Below are 26,619 nucleotides of genomic sequence, written 5' to 3'. Positions count from 1 at the left end.
GATTGCCAGGGCTTGGAGAAGACTCTTGGGGATTGCCAGGGCTTGAGAGTCTCTTGGACTGCAAGGAGATCCAACCAGTCCATTCTGAAGGAGATCAGCCCTGGGATTTCTTTGGAAGGACTGATGCTAAAGCTGAAACTCCAGTACTTTGGCCACCTCATGTGAAGAGCTGACTCACTGGAAAAGACCCTGATGCTGGGAGGGATTGGGAGCAGGAGGAGAAGGGGACGACCGAGGATGAGATGGCTGGATGGCATCACTGACTCGATGGACGTGAGTCTGAGTGAACTCCGGGAGGTGGTGATGGACAGGGAGGCCTGGTGTGCTGCGATTCATGGGGTCGCAAAGAGTCAGACACGACTGAGCGACTGAACTGAATGACACAAATACCTGTCAAAAACACACCAAAATGTAAGGCGTCTCATTTCATGCAGATGACATGACAGCACTAAACTGCAACGTCACTTTCTCCCCCGGGGCTATACTAACAGTGCTCAGGGCCTGCTCCAAATCTCACAGAATGGGGCCACTTCGCTTCAGAGCAGGCGCTGCAGAGCTAGGAGTTAACAGAAGACCATCTGAACCAAAACGGGATTTCCTAATAGCCCAGCTAGATCCAGATGGACCTCAGAACTCAAACTGCTCAGGGGACAGCCAGGGGCTAATTCAATGGGAACACGTGCTCCCCTGCAGTCGTCTTACTACGGCATTTCCAGAAAATGTTGAATTAAGAATTAAACCAAGAAATTCAGCTTCAGTTTATTTCATAAAACATCATCAACCAGAAGGCAATACACTGTCATGAATGTAAACATGAAGTAAATTTAGAAATAAATTTACCAACATAGCTTTATATACAGTTGCTCAAAACCTGGAAACAATCCAAATGGCCAACAACTGTTAAATGGATAAACCAATTACTGACAGATGCAGTACCATGGATGAGCTTTAAAGTAATTATGCTAAGTAAAAGAATAAAAAAAAAGGGAGCACATATTAAATCACTCCATTTATATAAAATTGTAGCCATACACATTAATAAATCCACTAAGTGAGTCTACCAAAAAGATTAAAATAGGGTTGTTTTAACCTTAATACTGCCCTTGCCTAGTTAATATAACACAAATATGCTTCGTTCTAGGCCCTCTTTGAGACAAAAATGCTTTTTTTGAATTCTCAATACCAGAGAGTATGCTCCTCTGTAGATTTAACAGAAAGTATTTTTTAAGAAAAACAGTCTTTAATATTAAAAATTCAGCATTCTGAAATCTAGTATGTATGGCATACCTTACATGGGGCATAAACATGCGTTTTGAGGCTAACACTTCTCAAAATTTCTAGCACTGCTTTAAATGTAAGAATTTTACTAGCCAGGAAAATATATCTGATCTTCTCAAGATTCAACAATTCTTATGCCAAAATTAGTTCAGGAAATCAACCCACTGCTGAGCTTAATAAACCTTGTATGTAAATTTAACAAGAGAGTCCAAATACAGAAACCAATGCAAATAAAATGATTCTGAAAATTCTGAAAGACAACTGAGTATATTTCTTACCCCAAGAGAAAGTACATAACAAATACATTAAAAAAAAAAAAACTGGTATAAAATCCTCCTGGTAGATAAAAAACTACTCAAAGATAGGAGAGATAAAAAGAAATTAAACTCTTTAAATAGTTTTAGTGGGAAAAAAACAAACTTTCAATGGTAAAACTGTTTTACTGTTATCCTGTCGATATACATAATTATTTCCTTTAGAAAATATAAAAGATTTGCTGTCTCTAGTTCTTGCCTGGAGAATCTCAGGGACGGGGGAGTCTGGGGGGCCGCTGTCTATGGGGTCGCACAGAGTCGGACACGACTGAAGTGACTTAGCAGCAGCAGCAGCAGTACTTATTTGGCACTTATTGCCAACTACCTCAAAACTGTTTTGTTTTCCTATGCTCCTGGCAAAGAGTACATAAATACAAAGCTTATTGTCTGACTGACTATTGGTATTGAGAAATACATATTCACCGATTACAGAAAATCCTACCTTCTCCAGAATTAGGCAAAAGGCACTTTTACGCAGCACCCTCTTCTCCTTTACTTCCTAAAACCTGTGACACAAGTTCAGTCTCTAAACAGTTTACGTCGTGAACTACTACAACAGAAAGATAATCAATGGGGAGTATTTCAGCAGAATTTGCTCGAGCTTCCTGAGAGACAATTAGACTGCAAGAACAGTGTTATCTGAGCACTCACCAGTTGTACTTTTGTTCCAGGGAAGCTCCACCATAAGTTCTAAATAATTTCTAGTCAGAGCATATTCTGGCATTGACTGAGGCATTTTTTTGAGCCTGTGGGGAAAGAATACACAGCAAACCTGTTCAGGACACAGAAAAATTCTGTGAAACAGAAAAACCAAGCACATCTCCCTTTCTTGGTCAGATATATCATGCATTTTTGGCTAAACAGATCTGAAAACGTTCTTATTAGGCTGATGCTAATGTAACTGTTAGCTTCCGTAACTTAGCTAAAGTAACTGGGGCCTCCCTGGTGGCTCAGGCAGTAGAGAATCTGCCTGCAATGCAGATCTGGGTTCGATCCCTGGGTTGGGAAGATCCCCTGGAGAAGGGAATGGCTACTCACTCCAGTTCTCTTGCCTGGAGAATTCCATGGACAAAGGATCCTGGCAGGCTACTGTCCATGGGGTCACAAAGAGTTGGACAAGACTGAGCAAATTTCACTTTCACTTTTCAACATAACTGTGGTTTTTGCATTGTTGAACTCTGCCATTTGACATTGGAATACATTCTTAATAAATGCAGTTATGTTATACATCATTTTAACGTGCATTTCTATGTTTTTTGCTAATGACTTATTACTTGCTGTTTATTTTAGACTGGGGAAATGATGTTAGACAAAAAGCAAATTCTCTGATCTTCTTATTCAGGTTCAAAATGGATTTTAAAGCAGCAGAGACAAGTCACAACATCAATAACGCATATGGCTCAGACACTGCTTAATGAATGTACAGTGCAGTGGTGGTTCAAGAAATTTTGCAAAGGAGATGAGAGTTGTGAAGATGAGGAGTGTAATGGCTAGCTAGCTATGAGAAGGCGATAATGACCAATTAAGAGCAATCATTGAAGCTGATCCTCTTACAACTACATAAGAAGTTGCCGAAGAACTCGACGTCAGCCATTCTATGGTCATTTAGCATTTGAATCAAATCGGAAAGGTAAAAAAGCTTGATAAGCAGATGCCTTACGAGCTAACTGCAAATCAAAAAACTCATAGTTTTGAAATACGCAACAACTACAAACCATTTCTCAGTAATATTGTGATGTGTGACGAAAAGTGGGTTTTAGATGACAACCAGCGATGACCAGCTCAGAGTCTGGACCGAGAAGCTCCAAATGTTGCTGCTGCTACGTCGCTTCAGCCGTGTCCGACTCTGTGTGACCCCATAGACGGCAGCCCACCAGGCTCCCCTGTCCCTGGGATTCTCCAGGCAAGAACACTGGAGTGGGTTGCCATTTCCTTCTCCAACACATCAAAGTGAAAAGTGAAAGTGAAGTCGCTCAGTCATGTCCGACTCTTAGCGACCCCATGGACTGCAGCCTACCAGACTCCCCCATCCATGGGATTTTCCAGGCAAGAGTACTGGAGTGGGGTGCCATTGCCTTCTCCGGAGAAGCTCCAAAGCGCTTCCCAAAGCCAAACTTGCACCAAAAAAAGGTCATAGTCACTGTCTGATGGTCTGCTGCCCATCTGATCCACTACAGCTTTCTGAATCCTGGCAAAACCATTGCATCTTAGAAGTATGCTCAGTAAATCAATGAGATGCACTGAAAACTGCAATGCCTGCAGCTGGCACTGGTCAACAGAACGGGCCCAATGCTTCTCCACAGTGATGCCCAACCACACGCTGCACAACCAATGCTTCAAAAGTTGAACCAACTGGGCTACAAAGTTTTGTCTCATCTGCTGCATTCACCGGACCTCTCACCAACCGACTACCACTTCTTCAAGCATCTTGACAACTTTTTGCAGGGAAAATGCTTCCACAACCATCAAGAGGCTGAAAATGCTTTCCAAGAGTTCACTGAATCTCAAAGCACAGAGTTTACTGCTATAGGAGTAAGCAAACTTATTTCTCATTGGCAAAAATGTGTTGATTGTAATGGTTCCTATTTTGATTAGTAAAGATGTGTTCCAAAACTATTACTTTTGTATCAACCTAATAAAAATCTAGTTAATAAAAAGATTATTTTGTTTTAAACAGATACTTGCAAACTAGCGCTCTGATTCTATCCTTGAAATATGTAAGGCCTTATCAATATCTGTATCTCATACGGAGAGTCTCAAGTCAATTACCCAGTGATTTATTTAGGTGCCTAATGATGTATAATACGATAATTACATATTGTCTTGTATCAGAGAGAAAGTCAGCTCATCAGATATTTAATTAAAATAATGCAACTTCCATAATATATGCAGCGCTTAAGTGTTCTGTACACAATAGATGGTCCGCATTTGTTAACTAATGTCAGAGTCACTGTAAGATATCTCAACGACGTTTACTTATGTTCCTAACTGTGCATCTCAGAAGTCAAATCTTTAGTTTCTGAGCATACATTTAGGTTGATTACAATCCACTCATAAAAAAAATGCAGTACAGTCAGAATGTTGTAAGTATGGAAAGGAAAAATTGGTTTTAACCCTGAGATTATCCAGAAAATGTGATCAACTCATGTACCCTATTCTGTCAGCAAGGGTCCCCTGTACTTTTATCTTGTACAAAGGCAAAACTGATTGTCCCCGCCTCCTAAAGTTTCTAATCTAAGGATGAAAACAGTGATGTGTAAAGAACACAATAACTGAATAAACATTATTTCTAAGTAAAGTATGGCCTTAAGACTATGAAAAGGCAGTGTCAATAGTGACTGTGCTTGACAGCATACAGTAGATGGAAAAGTTATACCACTTATTATATTCAGCATTCAAGAAAAAGAAAATGCTGAACATGGTGTTGATTCAGGAGTAGTAAGAATCAGATTTTGATGGAGGAACAAAGAAAAGAAAGCACTTCACAGATCACCACTACAACCTGAGAATTAGGAAAGCCATAACATAAGAAATATAAGAGATAAAGCGATAACAGTGGAAAGGTAAGATGAATAGAGTGGTCTGTGACTATATAAATATAAGGGAAAGGAGAAAGATAGAAGACTATGAAACAAGAGATCAGCTTTGTAACACAGAGTAGCAGATTCACCTCTATGAGCAACAGTTTTTAACATTAATAAGCAAATGAAAATCCTAACGAACGAACAGCTTCTACAACCTACCTTTTTATCTCTTTGACGCAGACTTTGTGGGCCTGTTCCGGCATGCTGGATGTCCGTATCTTTTTCTCCAGCATGACAATGTCATCGTTATCTTCATCCTCATCCTCGTCCGCTAGAGCACCTGAGACATGCGTAATCCTTCGCATAGGGCGTATTGCGATGACCTACAAGATAAAGCAGGAGTGAAAAACTGCATGCCCAAATAAACCGGGGACGAAGCACCGAGCGGCAGTAGACATTTTTACGGGTACGGTCTAAACCTTTAGGAACTTAAGTTCAGAATGATGAGGAGGCAGCACATGTACATATGGAGGGAGCAGAATTTAAAAAGCAGATGAAGACGAGATGCACGTGATTCTTCCATACATGCTAACACTACCAGCATGAGAATAAAAGATTCAAGAAATTGGCTACTAGTAATAATGAAAACATCTAAGAATTGTCTCTTCTTGAGCTACTACTGCAGCCGCTATTTTCTTGATGTACTTAATGACTACTCATCATTTGGCAACTGAATAAATTCCATTTTCTCCCTACAATACAAAGTTTCTCTTTAACATCATTAACCTTTCCGCTACTGCCTCTATTCTCTTCATCTGTAACAAGCAGAAAAGTCTTCCACCTTTCAAAACGTTTTAACTTATCTATGGTTTTTTCCAATTAACTACACTATTTACTTCACTTGTGATGTTCTGCTTTTCCAACCAGAGGCACTAACCACCACTTCCCCTTCCCTGCTGGTTACTTAATAATTTGTACTTTGTACTTTGACTTTGTCTCCAGTGTGCTGAAACTGTTCCCTGAAACCCAACAGTCTCTGCCAAGTCAAATGGTCTTATTTAAGCTCTCCTTCTCCGTGACTCTCTACCGTGTTTTAAACACCACCTACTCTTTTGAAATTCTCAACTCAACTCATTAATATCATGAATCAACTCTAGCTGTTCCTGGAGCAAAATGATATACTGGCATTTAATTTAAAGGCCTTAGAATTTATTTAACTTATGAAATTACCTATTTAATACAGTCAAATATAAAAGTTAAAAACATAAAACAGCAAAAATATAATTTTATAAAAACAGAAATATTAAACTAAGACTAACAGTTTATACAAATGAAAACTGAAATATTTATAAGTTAAAACAAAAAAAGTCAAGTCAAAAACTTAAAACAGTACAAAATAATTTTTAAAAAGCCAAAGTATGGCACAACACATTCAGTCAGTCCTTTTAGGAAATAATTTTGTGGTATGTTCTTAATAAATACTGTATGCAGTGGGAAAAAAATCATACTCAAAGACAGTCATCATGGTTATTTGTTAATTTTTAATATATTGAAAACATCACACACTGGCAGAAAAAGAAATGGCTCAGTAAACTATCCCTTTCAGTGATTATCAAAACAAAACATGAGAAACTGTCTACATGCTTAAAAGGAAAAAAAAAAAGACCCCAACATGGAGAAGGGGCAGCGGGAAACAAACTAGAATTCAAAATTTTATCAGTAACTTGGGTGAAAGAGACAACAAACTTGTCTCTTCTTTGTTCCTTTCTTTATTCCCCCAATTTTTTTCTTAAAAAAAAGAAAAGAAAACAATCGAACCTTACATCACACAAAAACAACTAAAGAACCTCAAGAAATGGATTAAAAGGAGGATTTACCCGCTTATCATCATCTTGCTTGTGTTTTCTGGTTTTCTGAAGCAATTTCAGGCCTTCGATTTGTCTGACAAGCAGCGGTATGGTCATCTTGAACCGTTCCTCCAGACTAACAGCATCTAAAATCTGAAACGTTACAGCATCTCTCTCTCAGAAATACGTGCTCCAGAAATAAGGCAGTCAAGACTCATGACTTAAACTGCTAAGTAAAAAAGATAACGCCTCTCAATATTCACAGCTACATTATGGCTAACACAACCAAATTATCAGCAAGGTCATCTGACATAAATACCAGAATCCTAAAAAAAAAAATAAGAATAATAGTATCTTGAGTTTCTATTTAAAAGATGAAGCCAAGATATTGTTCCAAGAGCAAGAACAAAACACATTTTATGTCAACTCTTTCCCAGGAATTTTTACATATACAAGAGTCTAGGAACATTTTAACCAACCTCCAAGAATGATTTGAGTGAGTAACACTCTCTGGTTCCTCAGTACAATGCCCTTGCTAAGCCCAAGCTAGGTCAGGCGGTAGAACTCCTGCCTTCTCTGCTCCTATCAGCTAAACCAAATTCTTGTGTTTAAACACAACCTATCTGCATTAGTTGCACTGGCTAGCATAATTTATTAGACTTAAGCATTAAATAAACTGATGAAATAAGGAAGGTAGTTTAATGTTCTCGGAAGATTCAATAAAACAGATCGCTTAAAAATACTACAAAAATAAGTGTACAGGAAAACTTTTATAGTTTGGAGAAAGTGAAGTCACTCAGTCATGTCCGACTCTTCGCAACCCCATGGACTGTAGCCCACCAGGCTCCTCCATCCATCAAATTGTCCAGGCAAGAGTACTGAAGTGGGTTGCCATTTCCTTCTCCAATAGTTTGGAGAAAAGACATTCAAATCTAAGAATCCACATTTGAATTATTTTTCAAGTGTCTTTTAAACTCATTTCACTTTAAACAAATAGAAGTTGAAAATCATAAAAAAAAAATCACAGCTAACACATCATAGCTGCGGTTTCTGTAAGAAACTCGAAGAATTCTAACAATGCAGACTTATTATATACAAGGGAAAGGTCACAGCTCCACATTTTTAAAAAGTCATTCTCACTTAAATTTTTTCCGTTAAGTTAACAAACTACCAGTACTGATCATGCAAATGCAAGAACTGTCTGGGTACACAAAAATGTAAAGCAATCACTTTAAAGTCAATTTAAGTGTAAATGTATCTTAACTACTTCTGTGGGTCTCCAGTATCACTTACCTGAAAGTCAAAACTTACTACCTAGATCTGAATAAGTGACAAAGCAGCATGGCATTCCAGAGGGGAACACTGACCTGGAGCTTCTCTTTGTTGCTTGTTCGGATAATTGATGTCAAAATGTCTGGTAAAGCTTCCCTTGGAAGACTGTCTAAAAGACGTCTCAATTTAGCCACTGCAGGGACAGACATATCCAACATTTCAACCAACTACAAAGGGAGAAAAAACAGCTTTTTAATAAAACTCGGCATTATCTGTGAATTTAAAAAATCAAATTGTCATACAGGTTTAAGTTTGGGTCACAAAGAAAGTCTTTGCTTCTGAACCATATTAAGAGTCCAGGCATTTTTACAAGACTCAAAGGAAAAGAGAAGTACTGTTAAAATGTCAATTGGAATGAAAAGCAATGACTCGAAAGTGGGTAATAATAATGTTTATAAAAGGTTTTATACATCAGTGATTTTAGTATTTTATTTTAAAAAATTAAAATTCATAGAAAAGTTGCAGTAGTATAATGAAACTCCTTCCCCTAACAAACTTCCCCTAAATTCATCACGGTTAACATTTTGCCACACTTGCTTTCTCTTTCCCCCACTCTATACACACACACAACACACAAATATTGCTAAACAGGTAAGAATAAACTGCAGACATCAGGACCTCGATTAGAAACTATTGACTGTTGAAAGTGTGTAGGGCAGGTGTTCGCAGCCTGCGGTGTTTGCACTTGATGTGGCATTTGAAGGGACACATTTCTAGTGTGGTGAACAACAGGAAAATAGAGTAAGTGAATACGCTATTTAGGAATGAAGGTGATTAAGGGAAAAGTAGAATTTATCTTCCTTTTCCTGAGTGATCATCCCTGAGTCTCACTTCAAAATTCTCTATTTTCCTTGTTCTTAAGAATAAGGATACATATTCTCTTACAGAGTATAATGATCAAAGTCTGGAAATTTAACATGGCTGATTATGTTAACCAGTCAGTAGCTGAAATACTGTTTTTTGTAGAATACAGGATTAATTAAAATCTGAGCACTGACTGAATGATTTTTTGGAAAAAAAAAAAAAAACACACACCCACAGAAAAACACAAAAAACAAGTTCCAGGGTATAGCCTGGAGCTAAGACAGATCAAGCTCCAGGCAAGCTTTCAGTAACTGTGATATTCAGTGGGGCTGTTGATAAAGTTCCCCTTTCCTTTTGCACGATGGTGGTATAACTGTGGTGATGTTATAAAAATTCCTTGAATGTCATTATAAAATCTTTACATATTTAAAACTTTTTGTTGATTCAAAGTGGGGAGAAGTAAAGCATAAAGAAAAAAGCTATGAAGCTATGTCCAAGAGAGGAACTGAGTTTATCATCAAGGCCTTTAGACACTGCCTGTCCCACACAGATCCAGCTTAGTGACTGGGTTACATCAAGAGAACATACAAGACTATGTTTTGTAGTATACTTCAGGAAGATCTGTAGGGAATCAAAGCATAAAAGTATATGCTTTTGGGGTGAGGGGAGAAGCTTTCTGCTCAATTGAGAATTAACCAAAAAAACTCAAACCTAGAATTAAGGAGTCCAATGTTTAATGTAAAAGCTCCAGAAACACTCTTTGGAAAAATTTTAGAAAGGGTTGGCTAGCATGTCCTAGAAAGACTGAGATACAAGCCCAGACAAAAACAATTTGAAATCAATATATCACTAAATCTTTTAAGCACATACTGCCTGAACACTCACCACTCAACAAATTTATCACATCTTATGGTAACAAAGAAACCAAAGAAAAGAGAATTTCAAGGAAACACTAAAAGCAACTCACTTGTACCGCATATTTGTAAAACTGTTCCGATAGCTCTCCGAGCTCCTCCCTAGTCTTACAGGTATTAGGGAACTCCTCCAGCCGGTCCAACTGTTCCACCTCGGCAACAGGATATGGCTTCTCTTTCACAACCTGTACGATCTGGAAGCGGCACAGGCCTGTTATCAGCAAAGTATAGTGGGGCTTGGGCCAGTTACTGCCTACAACCTGGACTGCCAGCGCAGCTGTCCCGATCCTGAAAAACACAAAGAATGTCAGCATTACAAATGCTCGGTATGGCAGGGCAGAAGCTCACCTCAAAGGGTTGCCTTTTCTGAGAAATTCATTAAAAAGCAAAGAACATCTAAAGTGCAAATGAACTATTTCTCTGTTTAATTTAGCATCCGGTGCACTGTCTGTTGGGCTTTCCTGGTGGCTCAGCGGGTAAAGAACCTGCCTGCAATGTGGGAGACCTGGGTTCCATCCCTGGGTTGGGAAGATCCCCTGGAGGAGGGAAAGGCTACCCACTCCAGTATTCTGGCCTGGAGAATTCCATGGACTGTATAGTCCATGAGGTCACAAAGAGTCAGACATGACTGAGCAACTTTCACTTCACTTCTTTTCACCAATGAAGGAGATCTGGGTTCAATCCTTGGGTCTAGAAGATCCACTGAAAAAGGAAACGGCAACCCTCTCCAGTATTCTTGCCTGGGAAATCCCATGGACAGAGGAGCCTGGCGGGGCTACAGTACATGGGATCAAAAAAGTCAGACATGACTAAACAGTAACAACAACACGGTCTGTTAAGTCCCTACCACCTGCTATGGGGCCGTCTCATTCTAACTACATGTTTTAAGAATTAGACAGAAATTCCTAAGCATTTGGATTATTTAAACATAAAAACGTAAAAGCTGTTGAGATTTATAGTTGAAATTAATTTTGCCAGCTGGGAATGAGGTAATCGTTCATCAGAATACACACTAGCATTAAGCAGTTGCAAAGAGTTGGGCACTACTGAGTGCGCATGCGCGCGCGCGCGCGCGCGCACACACACACACACACACACACACACACACTCTCGCATTCTAAGCAGATTTAAATACATCAGTATGATGTAAACCGACCTAAGTAATCCCTGTTCCAACCAGCGTTTCTACTAACAAACCAGGTTTTTTTACATAATCTATAAAACTGCCATCAAATCTGGGAATTAACACGTATGCCCTTGAATTCTGAATTTCTAAATATGGGGCTAAATAGCAGAGGCCACACTTGTTCGTGGTCTGAGGAGACTTCGTCAGAGACCTAGACCTCAGGAAAGTGTAAACCTAGTTCTAAGTGGTAATCACCACACCTAACACTTGATAGAAAGTTATAAGCCTCAGCCTTAGAAAGTCATTTAAGCCTCAGCTCCTTATCATTCAATTCTGACCAAGCTGCATATAAACCAATCCACAGGAAGGAAGCCTCATCCAAACTAAGCTGCAGTAATACAAAATAGAAAGATCACCACTCGGAGGTGACTTGCAGATGCCATCTACACTCAGATTTTCTCCCCTGAGCCACAGGCTAGGTTGTAACTACAGAAAAGAAACTAAAACCAGAGTGCTCAGCGCTTTCAACGCTGGACAGTGGTGACACAGGGATATTAAACCTGCCCATCTCAAACACACTGACGGCACAGACAATGCGCGCACACTTCAGTGAGCTCGCTCACTTCCAGCCGCAGAGCATTCTTGACTCCTTCCTTGTACATGATGCATTCCATATATAACCTGCAACCTTTGGCTTCCCCCGGCCACTCCACTCAGTTTATTGCGAGTTATGCATATATTTCCTTACCATCCTTGCGGGCATACCTCATGGACAGGGGATAAAACTTGACTTAAATAATAAGTGAAACCAAAAAAATCAGGGAAATAATTTGGTGGGGAGAAGAAAACATCACGGACTTCAAAAACCTGATCTTGTGCTGCAGCTGCTTTTCTTCAGTCGCTAATCCAACAGTAGGTTCTATCTCCCATTTGCTGAAAACCTGCCTGAGCGAGTTGCTGCTGCTGCTGCTGCTGCTGCTAAGTCGCTTCAGTCGTGTCCGACTCTGTGCGACCCCAGAGATGGCAACCCACCAGGCTCCCCTGTCCCTGGGATTCTCCAGGCAAGAACACTGGAGTGGGTTGCCATTTCCTTCTCCAATGCAAGAAAGTGAAAAGTGAAAGTGAAGTCGCTCAGTCGTGTCTGACTCTTAGCGACCCCATGGACTGCAGCCCACCAGGCTCCTCCGTCCACAGGATTTTCCAGGCAAGAGTACTGGAGTGGGGTGCCATTGCCTTCTCCTGCCTGAGCGAGTTAGCTGGACCTGAACTAGAAACTAATGAAGACTGTAGTTCACTGCAGATGACAACCACCAAAGCTTACACAATGCAGAATGTTTACAGTTCCATTTATAAGAAACACTGACAGATAAGAAACTGGATTCCTGGCCTCAGGGGTTAACAAACTAGAAACTGAAGAGAAACCAGAAATGAGTCTTCTCACAAAGCAAATAAAAGTTTTGCTAACTGTGAAAGGAGCTGTTCCAAACAGTAAAGTGATTAAGTTGGATTTATACTATGTTTGTCCTTCTAGTAAGAAAAAATATACAGGGGTTTTCAATGTGAATTATTTCTTACTTTAAATCACTTGTAGTTGACAACAGACCCCCCCCAAAAAAACCCCAAAAGGTACATAAAAAGAATGCACCCTTTTTAAAGAAGAAACTTGATGTGCAAAATAATTAGATGGCTAGAAATAGACTATTCAGTGAAAGACATCTGGGGTAAAAGCTCTGGGGAGAAGGATGGCATTTATGTTACTTATTTTTCTTTAAGATTTTTTTTTTTAATGTGGACCATTTTTAAAGTCTTTATTGAATTTGTTACAATATTGGTTCTCTTGTTTATGTTCCAGTTTTTTTTTGGCCGAAAGGCATGTGGGAGCTTAGCTCCTGACCAGAGATCCAACCGGATCCCCCTGTAGGCACTGGAAGGCGAAGTCTTAACCACCTGATTTCCAGGTAGGCCCCTAATGCTATTTTAGACAAGTTGTATTGTATGCTGGGCTCTAGGTTTTACATATAAAAATCGGTATTAAGTAAACAAAATGTTCAATTAATACTTTCCTTCTAACCATGATCAAACTATGATACATAGGGTTTATATCAACTTAGTCATCTTTCTAAATAATCTACTTCTTCTATTACTATGAGCTTTATTCTTGTTTAGATGCAAAGTCATGTCCGACTCTTTTGCAACCCCATGAACTATAGCCTGCCAGGCTCCTCTGCCCATGGGATTTCCCAGGCAACAATACTGGAGTGGGTTGCCATTTCCTTCTCCAGGGAATCTTCCGGACCCAGGGACTGAGCCCACCTCTCTGGCATCGGCAGGTGGATTCTTTACCACTGAGCCACCTGGGAAGCCCAAGCACTTTATTTGTTGTTCGTCAGTCGCCAGGTTGTGTCCAACGCTCTGTGACCACATGGACTGCAGCACACCAGCTTTCCCTGTTCTTCACCATCTCCCAGAGTTTGCTCAGACTCATGTCCACTAAGTTGGTGATGCTATCTAGCTATCTCATCTTCAGCAGCCCCCTTCTCCTGCCTGCGACCTTTCCCAGCATCAGGATCTTTTTCAATGAGTTGTTTCTTTGCATCAGGTGGCCAAAGTATGGGAGTCTCAGCTTCAGCATCAGTCCTTCCAATGAATATTCAGGGTTGATTTCCTTTAGGATGGACTGATTTGATCTCCTTGTTGTCCAAGAGTCTCAAGAATCTTCTCCAGCACCACAATTAAAAAGTGTCAGTTCTTTGGTACTCAGCCTTCTTTATGGTCCAGCTCTTACATCTGTAATGACTACTGGGAAAAAATCATAGCTTCAACTATACAGACCTTTGTTGACAAAGTGATGTCTCTGCTTTTTTAATATCCTGTCTAGGTTTGTCATAGCTTTCCTTCCAAGGAGCAAGCATCTTTTAATTTCATGGCTGTAGTCACTGTCTGCAGTGATTTTGGAGCCCAAGAAAATGAAATTTGTTGCTGTTTCCACTTTATTCCCTTCTATTTGTTATGAAGTGATAGGACCAGATGTCAAGATCTTCGTTTTTTTAATGCCGAGTTTTAAGCCAGCCTTTTCACTCTCCTCTATCACCCTTAAGAGGCCATTTAGTTCCTCTTTGCCTTCTGCCATTAGAGTGGTATAATCTACATATCTGAGGGTGTTGATATTTCTCCTGGCAATCTTGACTCCAGCTTGTGAGTCATCCAGCCCAACATTTTATATGATGTACTCTGCACAGAAGTTAAATATGCAGGGTGACTATATACAGGCTCAAGGCACTCCTTACCCAATTTGGAAACAAGTCCATTGTTTGGTGTCCAGTTTTGTTATTTCTTGACCTGCATATAGGCTTCTCAGGAAACAAGTAAGGTGGTCTGATACTTCGATCTCTTTAAGAATTTACCACAGTTTCTTATGATCCAAACAGTCAAAGGCTTTAGCATAATCAATGAAGCAGTAGATGTTTTTCTGAAATTTCCTTGCTTTGTCTATGACCCAATGGATGTTAGCGATTTGATTTCTGGTTCCTCTGCCTTTTCTAAACCCAGCTTGTACACCTGGAAGTTCTCAGTTCTCACAGTACTGAAAGCTAGCTTGAAGGATTGTGAGCATAACCTTGCTAGAATATGAAGACAAGGATAGCTGTGGTCTATTTGCCAACCACTTGCTTTTTTCTTTTCTTTCACTTTTTTTTAAACTTTATTTATTTGGTCAGGCCTCTTGGCTTGTGGGATCTTAGTTCTCCCACCAGAGATTAAATCTTGGGCTTCCCTTATGGCTCAGCTGGTAAAGAATCCACCTGCAATGCGGGAGACCTGGGTTCAATCCCTGGGTTGGGAAGATCCCCTGGAGAAGGGAAAGGCTACCCACTCCAATATTCTGGCCTAGAGAATTCCATGAACTGTATAGTCCTTGGGGTCACAAAGAGTCGGACATGACTAAGTGACTTTCACGTCACTTCACTTCACTTCAGAGATGAAGTATCCCAAAATGAAGAGGGACTGAGCAATCAGTACTATGAAGAAAGGAAGGCAGGTATGCTGAAGACTGGAAGACTGGGAGAAGACTGCAGGGTCATCTCAAATGGCCATCTCAAATGTCTGAAAACACTGTGCAGGGAAGTTTAATTTTTGTCCATTTTCATTAAGAAAACAATGAGCTTCTGAGGAGTCACTAAAAAGACAGTCTGATGAAGCAGGGTGGCCCTGCAGTGGCATGAGAGCCAAGTTCTACACTGGGGCTAACCAAAAGTAGGCAACATGCCTACACATCAACATGCAGAAAAGGGACTGTACTGTCCAACATGGTTAAGGAAGTGGTTCAGGTAAGTCAACATCCGACCCTGCCACTTTATGACAAAGAGTCTGGGAAACAAATGATCACTGCTGTTCCTTGAAGACCAAGGCACTGTCTCCTGGATGGTCTAAAGGAAACAAGAGACGGGAGCAAAGCCCTCGCTGCGCCTCTGGGGTCCTACTACAATCTGAAAAAGCAGGTAACTGGGGAAGGGCAGATTTGCGCATTGAAACAGAACAATGTTGTAAGTAACTCAATACTTGTACTATTAAAGCTCTTTTAATTTTTTAAAATAAGAGCATTTAAAGCTCAATTGGAAAAAAAGACACTGGAACCTAATATTAAGGAACACAGTCTACATAGATTTTTCAAGTAGCAAATAATATTTCTAGGATAACGAGATGGTCTGGTGGGTCTCTGTAATACTAAAATTCCGTGAAGAATTTTCAATGTCGGTTTTCTAACTTAAATGATTAAACTTTAACATTGCTACTCATTTAAAACAAAAGCTGCAATAAGAACAGCAAGAACCACGTTACACCTCATCTGATTATTAGTGGATTACTTCCAAGGAGGCTAATTCAGACAGAATCATACCAACAAATAGTCACTCAAAACTGAAACACGACTAACTCTACTTTCAAAATTCACAGTGTATCCACGAGTAATCAAAAATATCTTACCATGAGCACACTTGCCTCAGCTAGCAACTGAGGACCTGTGCACAGAAAGCAAAAAATTACGGGAATACACAGAGGCTTAAGGAGCGGGGTCATGTGTAGGAAAACCAGAATCCAACACAGTTTATCATTGTTTACTGAAACTTGTAAAGTGTCAGGGGACTTCCCTGGTGGTTCAATGGTCAAGACTCTGCCCTTCCAAAGCAGGGGGTGTGGGTTTGATCCCTGGTCAGGGAACTAAGATCCCACATGCGGCCAATAAAAACATAAATAAGTAGAACTGTGAGAAAGCAAATCTGTTTTTAAAAAAGTATCCAATTTTACTGAAGCAAAGCAAAGCAGATCAGATGGAAACCAAAATGTTTTCCATGCTTGAGAAAAGCGAGGCTTAATGTGGACCAACAAAGGATTGCTATGTTTTTGTTCTGTTTTAGGAGGGGAGGGGAGCTGAGGGGAGGGGAAGCAAATCTGAGAATTTGAGTCAAGCCATGGTCGCCTTTTAAAAAATGTATATAATAAAAAGAATTTGGACAAAAACAAGACACTCCTAACCCTCTCAAAATCCATTAAGAGTTAAGTACACTTAATTTTAAAAAAAGGTAACTGTAGGTGAAAGATGGAAGGGCTCTAAACTGAAAACATCTCAAGAGTTAAGGACAGGAGGCAAGGGCTTGGGAGGCTTGATGATAACAGCATTTGTTGAGAGCATAGTATATACCAGCACTGTCCAACAGAAATATAACACCAACCACCTATGTAATTTTAATAGCCACATTAGAAAGAAGAAACAGATGAAATGCTAATATTTTACTTAACTCCTAATATCCAAAATACTACCATTCCAACCCAATCTCTATAAAATGTACTAACCAACAAAACTTTTCATACTAAATTTGCAAAATTTAGTGTATAGTGTACAGTTATAGTACATTTAGGATAACCAATCATCCTGGTTTGTCTGAACCAAAGGGTTTCCTGGGACACAAAAGTGTCAGTGCTAAAACCAGGATGGTCCCTGGCAACCCGGACAACTGGTCACTCTAGTATCTCAATTTGGACAAGCCACATTTCAAGCTATCCAGCTAGCCATGGACAGTACTGGACAGTGTAAGCATTTATCCAGGCCAGCACAAAAAAGACCACGTATGATCTCACTTCATCACACACCTAAGAGGCGGATGCTGCTAGTTTCCAAATTACAGATGAAGAAAGAAATAAGCACAGGTTTCATCTGTCACCCAAAGTCACACAACTAGGGTCACACGTAGGGGAATCGGTGAGCTTGGGATGTAGGTGGTGAGCTTGGGGTGTAGGTGGTATAGTTTGGGGCCTAAGAGATGTTGAGATATGAGAATAGAAGGAGACAAGGGAACACGTGAACAGGGAAGGCCCTTTAGGAAGGAAAACAGAAGAACCCGAGGGGACGAAAGAAGGCGGGGGTTGGAGGGCGGAGGGACGACAAGGGAGTGTGGAAGAACGGATAGCTTCCTCAATAAAGAAACGGTGCAATATAGGCTGGGACGGGGGGAGAGAAAACGTGACGGAGCAAGTATCTGAGTCAAGAGGACAAAAGAACTGGGAAGGAAGGAACACAAAGAAGAAGGGGGTAGGGACAGGGAAGAGAGGAAAGAAAAGAGCCGGGCGGGGAAGGTTAGGTGCACCAGCTTAGGAGCTTGAAGATCCGGGGGGCGGGAGGGAAATTCACAACAGATGGTGAGCAGCTAACTGTGCAGTTTTCACGACTCCGGGGGTCAAATCATTTAACGGTCACGAGGCACTCCTGTCACCGCCTGTCTGGCACGGGAGCCTTCTGAAGAGGCGGGGGGTCCTCCCGAGGCAGGAGGCCGCGCCGCCGCCGCCGCCGCCGCCGCCGGGCCGTCCGGCCTACCTGTGCAGCGGCGGCAGGTCCTGCGCGTCGCTGGCCGGGTCGGGCGTGTTGGGGATGACGCCCAAGATGGTGCTCTGCAGCGACGTGCCCTTGAGCAGGCGGCTCCGCACCAGCTGCAGGTTGCGGGCCGAGTCCACGCTGGTGCGCATGGTGGAGCCGGGCAGCAACACGCCCTCGTGCGTGAGCAGCAGCGGGAGGCGGCTGGGGATCTGGATGGGGCTCACGGACGACATGGCGACACCCCTCCGCGCCGGGACAGTCCCCGGGAGCCCGACGCCCGGCTTCGCGCGGCCTCCTCGCCTGCGACCCAGGATCTGACTCGGGCGCGCTGCCGCTTCCGGTCCCGAGAGCCCGCTCACCCGCCCCCAGCCTCCGCCGCCGCCGCCGCCTGGCGCCGTACACATGCGAAGAGAAGCGCACTCCGCCCGCGGATGACCCCCGCCTCCCCGCCCTCTCTTTTCTCTGGAGTTTCATTCATCGCTGAGCTGTCTGCCCAACGATGGTCCCGTGTGACTTATGTCCACTTGAAATGTTTGTACCTTTCTATTCGAATTGATTTTAGATGTACAAAAATATACATTTTTGTACATGTAAATATACATTTTTGTACATGGAAACTCCCTAGTTTCCATGTACCTTTCACCCAGCTTCCCGTGTAATCATCTTACACAATCATGATTCGACTCTAAAAACCAGGAAATTAATATTACTCTTATCTAATTTATAGATTTCCAGAAATTTTGCCAGTTTTCTCACAAGTGTCCTTTTTTCTGCTCCAGGATCCCACTTTCTTTTTTTTTTTAGATACAATGTCACCTCAATCTTTTTTTCTTTTTTCCTTCAAAGCTTTGGTCTCTTATTTTGTAGAATGTCCCTTTCTTTGGGTTTATCTGATGTTTTCTCAAGATCACATTATACATTTTTGGCAGGAAGACCACAAAAGCGATGTGCCTTAGTGATATCTTAACGGTGAAATGTCTTACCAATGATGATTTCAACAGTGATTAAGTTCCCCACTTTAAGGTACTATTTATCTCATTATAAGTAAGAGTCTGTAGGGAGTTAATAAGTCTAGATTTATCAACTGGAATCTGTAAGAAAAAACTGCCCCATCTCCCTCATTTATTTACTTATTCTATTATTTTTTATGTTAATATGGACTTGAATATTCAATGTTTTATGGGTTATCATGCAGTGATATCATGTATTTCGTTGCTCGAATTTTTTCAGATTTGGCCTTTGGGAGCTCCTTCACCCTGTGAGGAAAGTAGCACTATCTCCTTTTTATAAATGAGTAATTGAGATTCAAAAAGGGTAAACAGGTTAGTTATTCATGATTACAAGGCTATTAAATAGCAATAGGGAAATTGAATTTAACTAGCTTTTGGCTGTAGGTTGCAGAAGGAAATTTTTCCCCAAATAAGAAGTTTAGCAAGGTTCTCAGAATCCAGGAGGAAATTGAAAATCAAGCCAATATGCATTTCTTGAGGGCCTGCTAAGTATAAGTTCCTCAAGCACCACTTAGCTAGAGGGACAGACCCACAGGTGGCTGAGTCTGATACAGAAATTGTTTGTTTCTGTATGTGAAGCAGGTAAGAGAAAGGAGAAGACAGGTGTACTAGCTGCTGTGCTGGAGACAGAAATTTGGGAACTCAGAGCCTCCTGCCTAAAGCTCTTTCTCTGTCGTGATCCCACCACTTATTCATTCACTAAACAACTATTTTTTGAATGCCTACTATGTAACGGATGTTACTTTAGGTGCTGGGGATACATCAGTGAATACAACAGACAAGGTTCCTGCTTTCAAATAGGAAAAGGAGTACGTCAAGGCTGTATATTGTCACCCTGCTTATTTAACTTATATGCAGAGTACATCATGAGAAACACTGGGCTGGAAGAAACACAAGCTGGAATCAAGATTGCCAGGAGAAATATCAATAACCTCAGATATGCAAATGACACCACCTTTATGGCAGAAAGTAAAGAGGAATTAAAAAGCCACTTGATGAAAGTGAAAGAGGAGAGTAAAAAAGTTGGCTTAAAGCTCAACATTCAGAAAATGAAGATCATGGCATCTGGTCCCATCACTTCATGGGAAATAGATGGGGAAACAGTGGAAACCGTGGCAGACTTTACTTTTTTGGGCTCCAAAATCACTGCAGATGGTGACTACAGCCATGAAATTAAAAGACGCTTACTCCTTGGAAGGAAAGTTATGATCGACCTAGATAGTATATTCAAAAGCAGAAACATTACTTTGCCAGCTAAGATCCGTCTAGTCAAGGCTATGGTTTTTCCAGTGGTCATGTATGGATGTGAGAGTTGGACTGTGAAGAAAGCTGAGTGCTGAAGAATTGATGCTTTCGAACTGTGGTGTTGGAGAAGACTCTTGAGAGTCCCTTGGACTGCAAGGAGATCCAACCAGTCCATTCTGAAGGAGATCAGCCCTGGGATTTCTTTGGAAGGAATGATGCTAAAGCTGAAACTCCAGTACTTTGGCCACCTTATGCAAAGAGTTGACTCACTGGAAAAGACTCTGATGCTGGGACGGATTGGGGGCAGGAGGAGAAGGGGACGACAGAGGATGAGATGGCTGGATGGCATCACTGACTCGATGGATGTGAGTCTGAGTGAACTCCGGGAGTTGGTGATGGACAGGGAGGCCTGGCGTGCTGCGATTCATGGGGTCGCAAAGAGTCGGACACAGCTGAGCAACTGAACTGAACTGAACATTCTGGGAGGAGAAACAGAAAAAAAGCAAGGAAAATCCTTTTGGATGGTGATATGCCCTTCAGATGCCAGAGCAGGCCTCGCTAAAGAGTTGAGCTTTGTTTGAATGGAGCCCTGCACGGCAGCCACACAGAGGTTGTGGGGTGGCTGCCAAGGGAGTGGCATTCCAGGCCGAAGGAGTGGTGACGGCAAAGGCTTTCTGACCGGGGTGGATTTAGCATGTTTGTGGGGCCTGCTTCTGTGATTTGCTGGGGTGGGGCCTGGTGAGGGAAGCAGGAGAGAAGTGGGTGGGCTGGAGTGGGGTGCAGAGAGCCCAGGAAGGAGAAGGGAGTGGGGGTCAGGAATCTGCTGAGGAATTTGGGCAGTTTCAAGTTGTGGAATACTTTTTCAGACTTAACGTTTTCAAAAGGTCATGTTAACTGCTGTGTGGAGAATGGAACACAAGTGTTTAAGGTCAGATGTGCAGAGCCAGTTAGGAGCTGGTTGAAGTTGCCCAGGCAAGAGGTGATGCGGACTCAGACAAGAAGCAGTAAATTCAAACCATATTTGAGTGTAGCTTCAACACAGCACACTGATAGGACTTCCCTGGTGGTCCGGTGGCTGAGAATCCACCTGCCAGTTGCAGGGGACATGGGTTCCACCTCTGGTCTGGGAAGATTCCATGAAACGGGCAGCGAAGCCCATTCACCGCAACTACTGAGCCAGATCGCTAGGGCCTGAGCTCTGCAGTCAGAGAAGCTACCTCAGTGAGAAGCCTGCACACCGCAGAAAGTAGCCTGCACTCAGCAGCAAAGCCCCAGAGCAACCATAACTAACTCACTAAATGAAAACAAAAGCAGAGCATGCTGATGGATTGGGCAGGACGAGGGAAGGAGAAGCAGTGCTCCAGGGTCTCCAGAGCAGTTGCGCTGGTAAGCAGGAGATCTTGGCTCCAGCCAGCAGGCTCTGGATTGCTCTCCGATGGCACTGGGTACCTGACACTGTGATAGACTCTGGCGGTGAAGCAAAGATAAAAACATGCAGGGCCTATCTCCCAAAGAGCTTAGCTTTTCACCAAGTCTTCTCCAAGGGCAAGGGGGAATGTCCCCATTTTGTCAGAACTTCCAAAACCATCTTATAACCCTTGCAGTATATTTTCTGAACACACATTTAATGCTTTTAACGTACACTCTCCCCAACAGCAACAAGCAATATGAATGTCTAGTCACATAATAATAGCTGGATTTATTTTAAAATACAAATATACTCCATGCCAGGGAAGGTGCGGTATGGCACCGGGTCCACGTTTAAGTTGCTTACTTGATGAACACCTTCTTTCCATCCTATCAGTCTGTCTCTGTGGTGGGGTGCCAGTCCCCTTGGGAAAGCAGCAAGAATCTAAGTGTGAGGTCTCAAGTGACTGAGTGGCTCTCCTGGTTCCTTCTTTAATAACACTGCGTCTACTTTCTTCATTTATCCACCAAATACTCATTCCACCCTGGTGTAAAAGGGCTGAGGTAGGCAGTAAATAAATAAGCCCCCAAAGAAATGGCAATTTCAGAAAGTGATAAGTAAAGGAAATCTAATAGGAAAATGTGTAGAGAGTGCTAGAGAGAGGAGGACAAGATGAGGGAGGGAGATCTGGGAAGGTTACCCTGTGAAGGTGGGGTATAAGCTGAAACCTACATGATGAGGAAGGCCAGGCTCTGCTGGGAGCTGGGAGGAGCATGCTCTTGACAGAGAGTAGACAAAGGCCAAGATGGGAAGGAGCTTCCCAGTTTCTGGAACAGAGATGATCAGGCGCTGGGCTGGAGGGATTCAGCAGTCGAGCAGGTGGCCAGGGCCAGCAAGCAGCTCCAGGAGCTCTGAGAACTCGCCCCCAGAAAGCTTTACCTAACTCCCCAGGGAAGAGAAAGGAGAGGAGCAGGAGAAATAAGGTCTAGTCCTCTCAGCTTCTTCAGGCCTGGCTTGCCAGTGCCTCTGCCCCTCGCCCTGAGCATCTCCCCTACCCCTGCTGCCCTTCTGGCCTTGGACACTAGACCATGCTGGGAAAGTGTCCAGAACAACGAGGAAAGAAACCAGTTCTTCCAGAAAGATCACCTCCCTCCAACGGCCCTCTCCTGTCCACAGGCTGTTTCACCATGTGCAAATGGCCATGACCTAATCCTAATGTTGCCTCTCCCCGGGAACGGGGGAGCAAGCACAGAGCTGGAAGTATCTGCCTCCTTCCTGGTTTATTCCCAGTCCTGACCTGGACCCCAGCCTGACCACAGTGATGGGCTTGTCACTATCTAGACTGAATAAACTTCAGCTCTATTGGGAAGCCAGGGAACTTTTCTATTTTCTGGGATACCAAAGGAAACTCTGGAGGGAATTCCTCTGGCCAATCAAGGAATCAGGGGTGGGCCTCATAGACATGGAAGGTGGCCCAAGCCACTGTGTGACTCAGTTCCAGTTATGCTGAGATAAGCAGTTTGTGTCCTATAAGCATATCCATTATATATAATGTGTATAATGCATTCCCTTCATTTGCATTTGGAGAAGGCAATGGCACCCCACTCCAGGATTCTTGCCTGGCAGATCCCGTAGACTGAAGAGCCTGGTAGGCTGCAGTCCATGGGGTCGCTAAGAGTCGCTAAGAGTAAGCGACTTCACTTTCACTTTTCACTTTCATGCATTGGAGAAGGAAATGGCAACCCACTCCAGTGTTCTTGCCTGGAGAATCCCAGGGACGGGGAAGCCTGATGGGCTGCCATCTACGGGGTCACACAGAGTTGGACACGACTGAAGCGACTTAGCAGCAGCATTTGCATTTGCATTTGCCTTACTTTTCCCTGCTACTAGTTCCCTGGATAACATCTATATTTCTATATGGAGTTACATCTTTGAAACCATCATGTATCTCTTTGCAGGTATTATACAAATAAACCAGGTTGGCAAATCATACTATAACTGAAAGGTGAGAAAAAAAAATCTAATTTCTGTATTAGTGCTCCAAGAATCTGGTCTTCCTCATAAGTCCCTACTTGCCAATTAACTAGGAGAAAATAAATGTTTAGGCTCACCATTTTAAGATACTGGTTTATGAAGACTAATTGTCAAATTTTCAGGAATTTTGAGAGCCCAGTTGTTAAATACAAATAGTATTTAAATTATTAAACTTACAATTAATTATATTATGACAAAGATAATGCTCAAAAATCTGTCACTTCCTAAGTTATTTCAGTATGTTTACTTTTTATACTTTTAAGTCTATTTACATCTACTGTAAATAGGGGCTTCCCAGGTGGTACTAGTGGTAAAGAACCCACCTGCCAATGCAGGAGACATAAGAGAGACAGGCTCGATCCCTGAGTTGGGAAGATTCCCTGGAGGAGGGTTCAGCAACTGAGTCCAGTATTCTTGCCTGGAGAATCCCCATGGAGAGACGAGCCTGGTGGGCTGCAGTCCACAGGGCTGCAAAGAGTCAGACACCTCTACTTAGAATGCACACTTACTATATTTGTACACAGAAATACTGTACAGTGATTTCTTAATGCGCCTCTCTTCCCAACATGTTGGTAGTTTGAAATCATCTTTGATGGGAATACTTACACCACAAAAATCGGCAAAGGCTACAAATCTGGATTTGTTTTTATTATTTTATTGATTGTGTAGGCTTAAGAAATAAACGCAGGAAATGTTAATAACTCAGGTTAACAAGTGTGGTGCCATTACATTGTGAATAGCACAAAAAATGAGAAAATCCTCTTTTAGTACTTGGAAACTCTTCAGCAGTTACGTGGGTCATTGGCAAATTAGTAAAGATGCAACCAACATATGTCTTGGATGCTTCAGTTTCCTCGTACTCGTTAACATAAAGCACAATGTCAAGCTACAGTCGTGTTGGAACTACATTCACTCACCAGTTGCGACCACAGGCTATTTGTAGATGCTCGCCAGCACGCCATTGACAACGCTAAGACAGTCCCTTGCCAGGGTGCATGACTTGCAATCTAGAATTTACTTCCTCCCCCTCCCCCAGCCCAGTCCCTCCACTGAGCACCTTTGTGTTTTAGTAAATAAACTGTAAGCCAGTATACCATGGTTCTACCCCCAGGGCTTCCTTCCACCGAATCTTGCCAATTTCACTTTAGGCTGGTCTGACAGACAGAAACTGGACTATTCCCACAGTCTTAAAAAAGAACTACCTGACAGCCTCTCTTACCTGACATATCTCTTTTATTTTAAAGTTTTCCATCACCCCAGAAAGGTCCACTTCTATCCTCACATGCAAGTACAGCTGCCCCTCAGTTCAGAGCTGGGATTGATTCCAGTGCCCCTTTGGATGTGAAAATCCAAGGATGCTCAAGTCCTTACCTAAAATAGTGTAGTATTTCCATATAATCTAAGCACATCCTCCCATATACTTTAAGTCATTACTTATAGCTGTAGATACAATGTAATGCTATGTAAACAGTTTCCTTTGCCAGCTGAACCTTTCCTTTGGGGAATACTGAGATTTTTTTTTTTTTTCCTGAATATTATCTATAATCAGTTGGTTGAATCTTGATTGCGGAATCTATGGGAACAGAGGGCTAACTGTATACTTATGGCCTGATGCCATGGGCGGGGAATCTGTCTTGCAGGCTCTATAGGAGAATTCCAGAAACTGAGTCCACCAGATTTGGGTGTGATTTGCGAAAAGGAAGTGAGATGAGAGGGAATGGGGTAAAGGAATTTAGAGAATCTTCTCCCAAGACAATAGGCTAGTCTTCAAGTCTGTTTACTTGAGACACAATCCAGTATTTGAATGCCAAAAGCTATATCTGAGCAGGAGGACTGACTACATAATTTGTGGGACCCAGTGCAAAATGAAAATGTGGGACTCCTTGTTCAGATTATGAAGAATTTGAAGATGGTCGTGGCAGAACATCCATCACAAGCTGGGGCCCTGTGAGACACCCATCATACCCCATGCCAGCCCCGTCGTACATTTCTTTCTTTTTCCATTCCTTCAGAAACATTACTGACTACTATCCCCTCTCCTGCCCCAGGCACGTGGATGTTCTGAGAGTGAATCATATATTCACAAAGGCAAAATGAAAAGCAAATTAATATATTTTTTAGTTATTTAAATTTCCTAAATCAAGGACTTCCCTGGTGGTCCAGGGGTTTTGACTTCGAGCTTCCAGTACAGGGGGCCCGAGTTCCATGCTTGGTCAGAAAATTAGATCCTAAATCCTCAAATAAGATTTTGCATACCTTAACTAAAGAAGCCACATACTACAGCTAAGTCCTGATGTGGCCAAATAGATAAATATTTTCATAAATAAATAAATGTCCTAAATCATACCCAGCTCCACTCCCCTGAGGCTGAGAATAGCAAAATCACATTTCTTTCATTTATTTATTCATTCATTCACCATTGATTTACTGAATATCTGCCCTCCTCCTTGGGGATCCCTAGGCCTATGGGATTTAATAGTAAGCAAAGCAGACCTGTCTTTGTCCTTGTGAGGGTCTCTGTTTAGTCCAAGAAATGAACTCTAAAAAATCAGTGATTCACCTAAATAGACAATTACAGACTGGAATAAAAAAGGCATGGTTAAAGAAGCATGGTTTTAAGAGCAAGCCTTGAATATATTAAAGAAGATTGACCTGGCCCAAGGATGTAGGTTGGGAATGGGTGGTTTGGGGTTTCCCTGGGTGATCTTAGGCTGAGCCCCAAGTAGAAGTTTAAAGACAGGGAGCCAAGCGCATTCCTAACAGAGGGAAGAGCAGGTGCTGTGACGAAGGCCCCCAGCACACTCCTTGTGGAGCGATATCCCCCTCTCCTGCTTGGGGTTCCATCTAAGCTGTTCTTACCTGTTGCCTTTCCAGATTCTCGGATTCTGGGAAACAAAGAATTGGCAGTACACCTGAAA

The 26,619-nt window shown here is 42.1% G+C and overlaps 1 protein-coding gene across 1 annotated transcript in view; it reads right to left on the bottom strand.

The window, feature by feature from the left end:
• Window positions 1-18,404, bottom strand: part of LONP2 (lon peptidase 2, peroxisomal) — an 81,604-nt gene extending 63,200 nt beyond the window's left edge. The window contains exons 1-6 of the mRNA XM_069552740.1: window positions 18,005-18,404; window positions 10,067-10,301; window positions 8,331-8,462; window positions 6,994-7,116; window positions 5,336-5,499; window positions 2,244-2,338 (exon numbers count right to left, since the gene is read on the bottom strand). Coding sequence (XP_069408841.1) covers window positions 2,244-2,338; window positions 5,336-5,499; window positions 6,994-7,116; window positions 8,331-8,462; window positions 10,067-10,301; window positions 18,005-18,237 — 982 coding nt within the window. The 5' untranslated portion in view covers window positions 18,238-18,404. The remainder of the gene's footprint in view (window positions 1-2,243; window positions 2,339-5,335; window positions 5,500-6,993; window positions 7,117-8,330; window positions 8,463-10,066; window positions 10,302-18,004) is intronic.
• Window positions 18,405-26,619: the final 8,215 nt, after the last annotated feature.

Source organism: Ovis canadensis, chromosome 14, assembly GCF_042477335.2.
Source record: "Ovis canadensis isolate MfBH-ARS-UI-01 breed Bighorn chromosome 14, ARS-UI_OviCan_v2, whole genome shotgun sequence".
NCBI classification, from domain to species: domain Eukaryota; kingdom Metazoa; phylum Chordata; class Mammalia; order Artiodactyla; family Bovidae; genus Ovis; species Ovis canadensis.
Note: the sequence above shows the minus strand (reverse complement) of the source record. Positions and strands in the feature narration are given on the sequence as shown.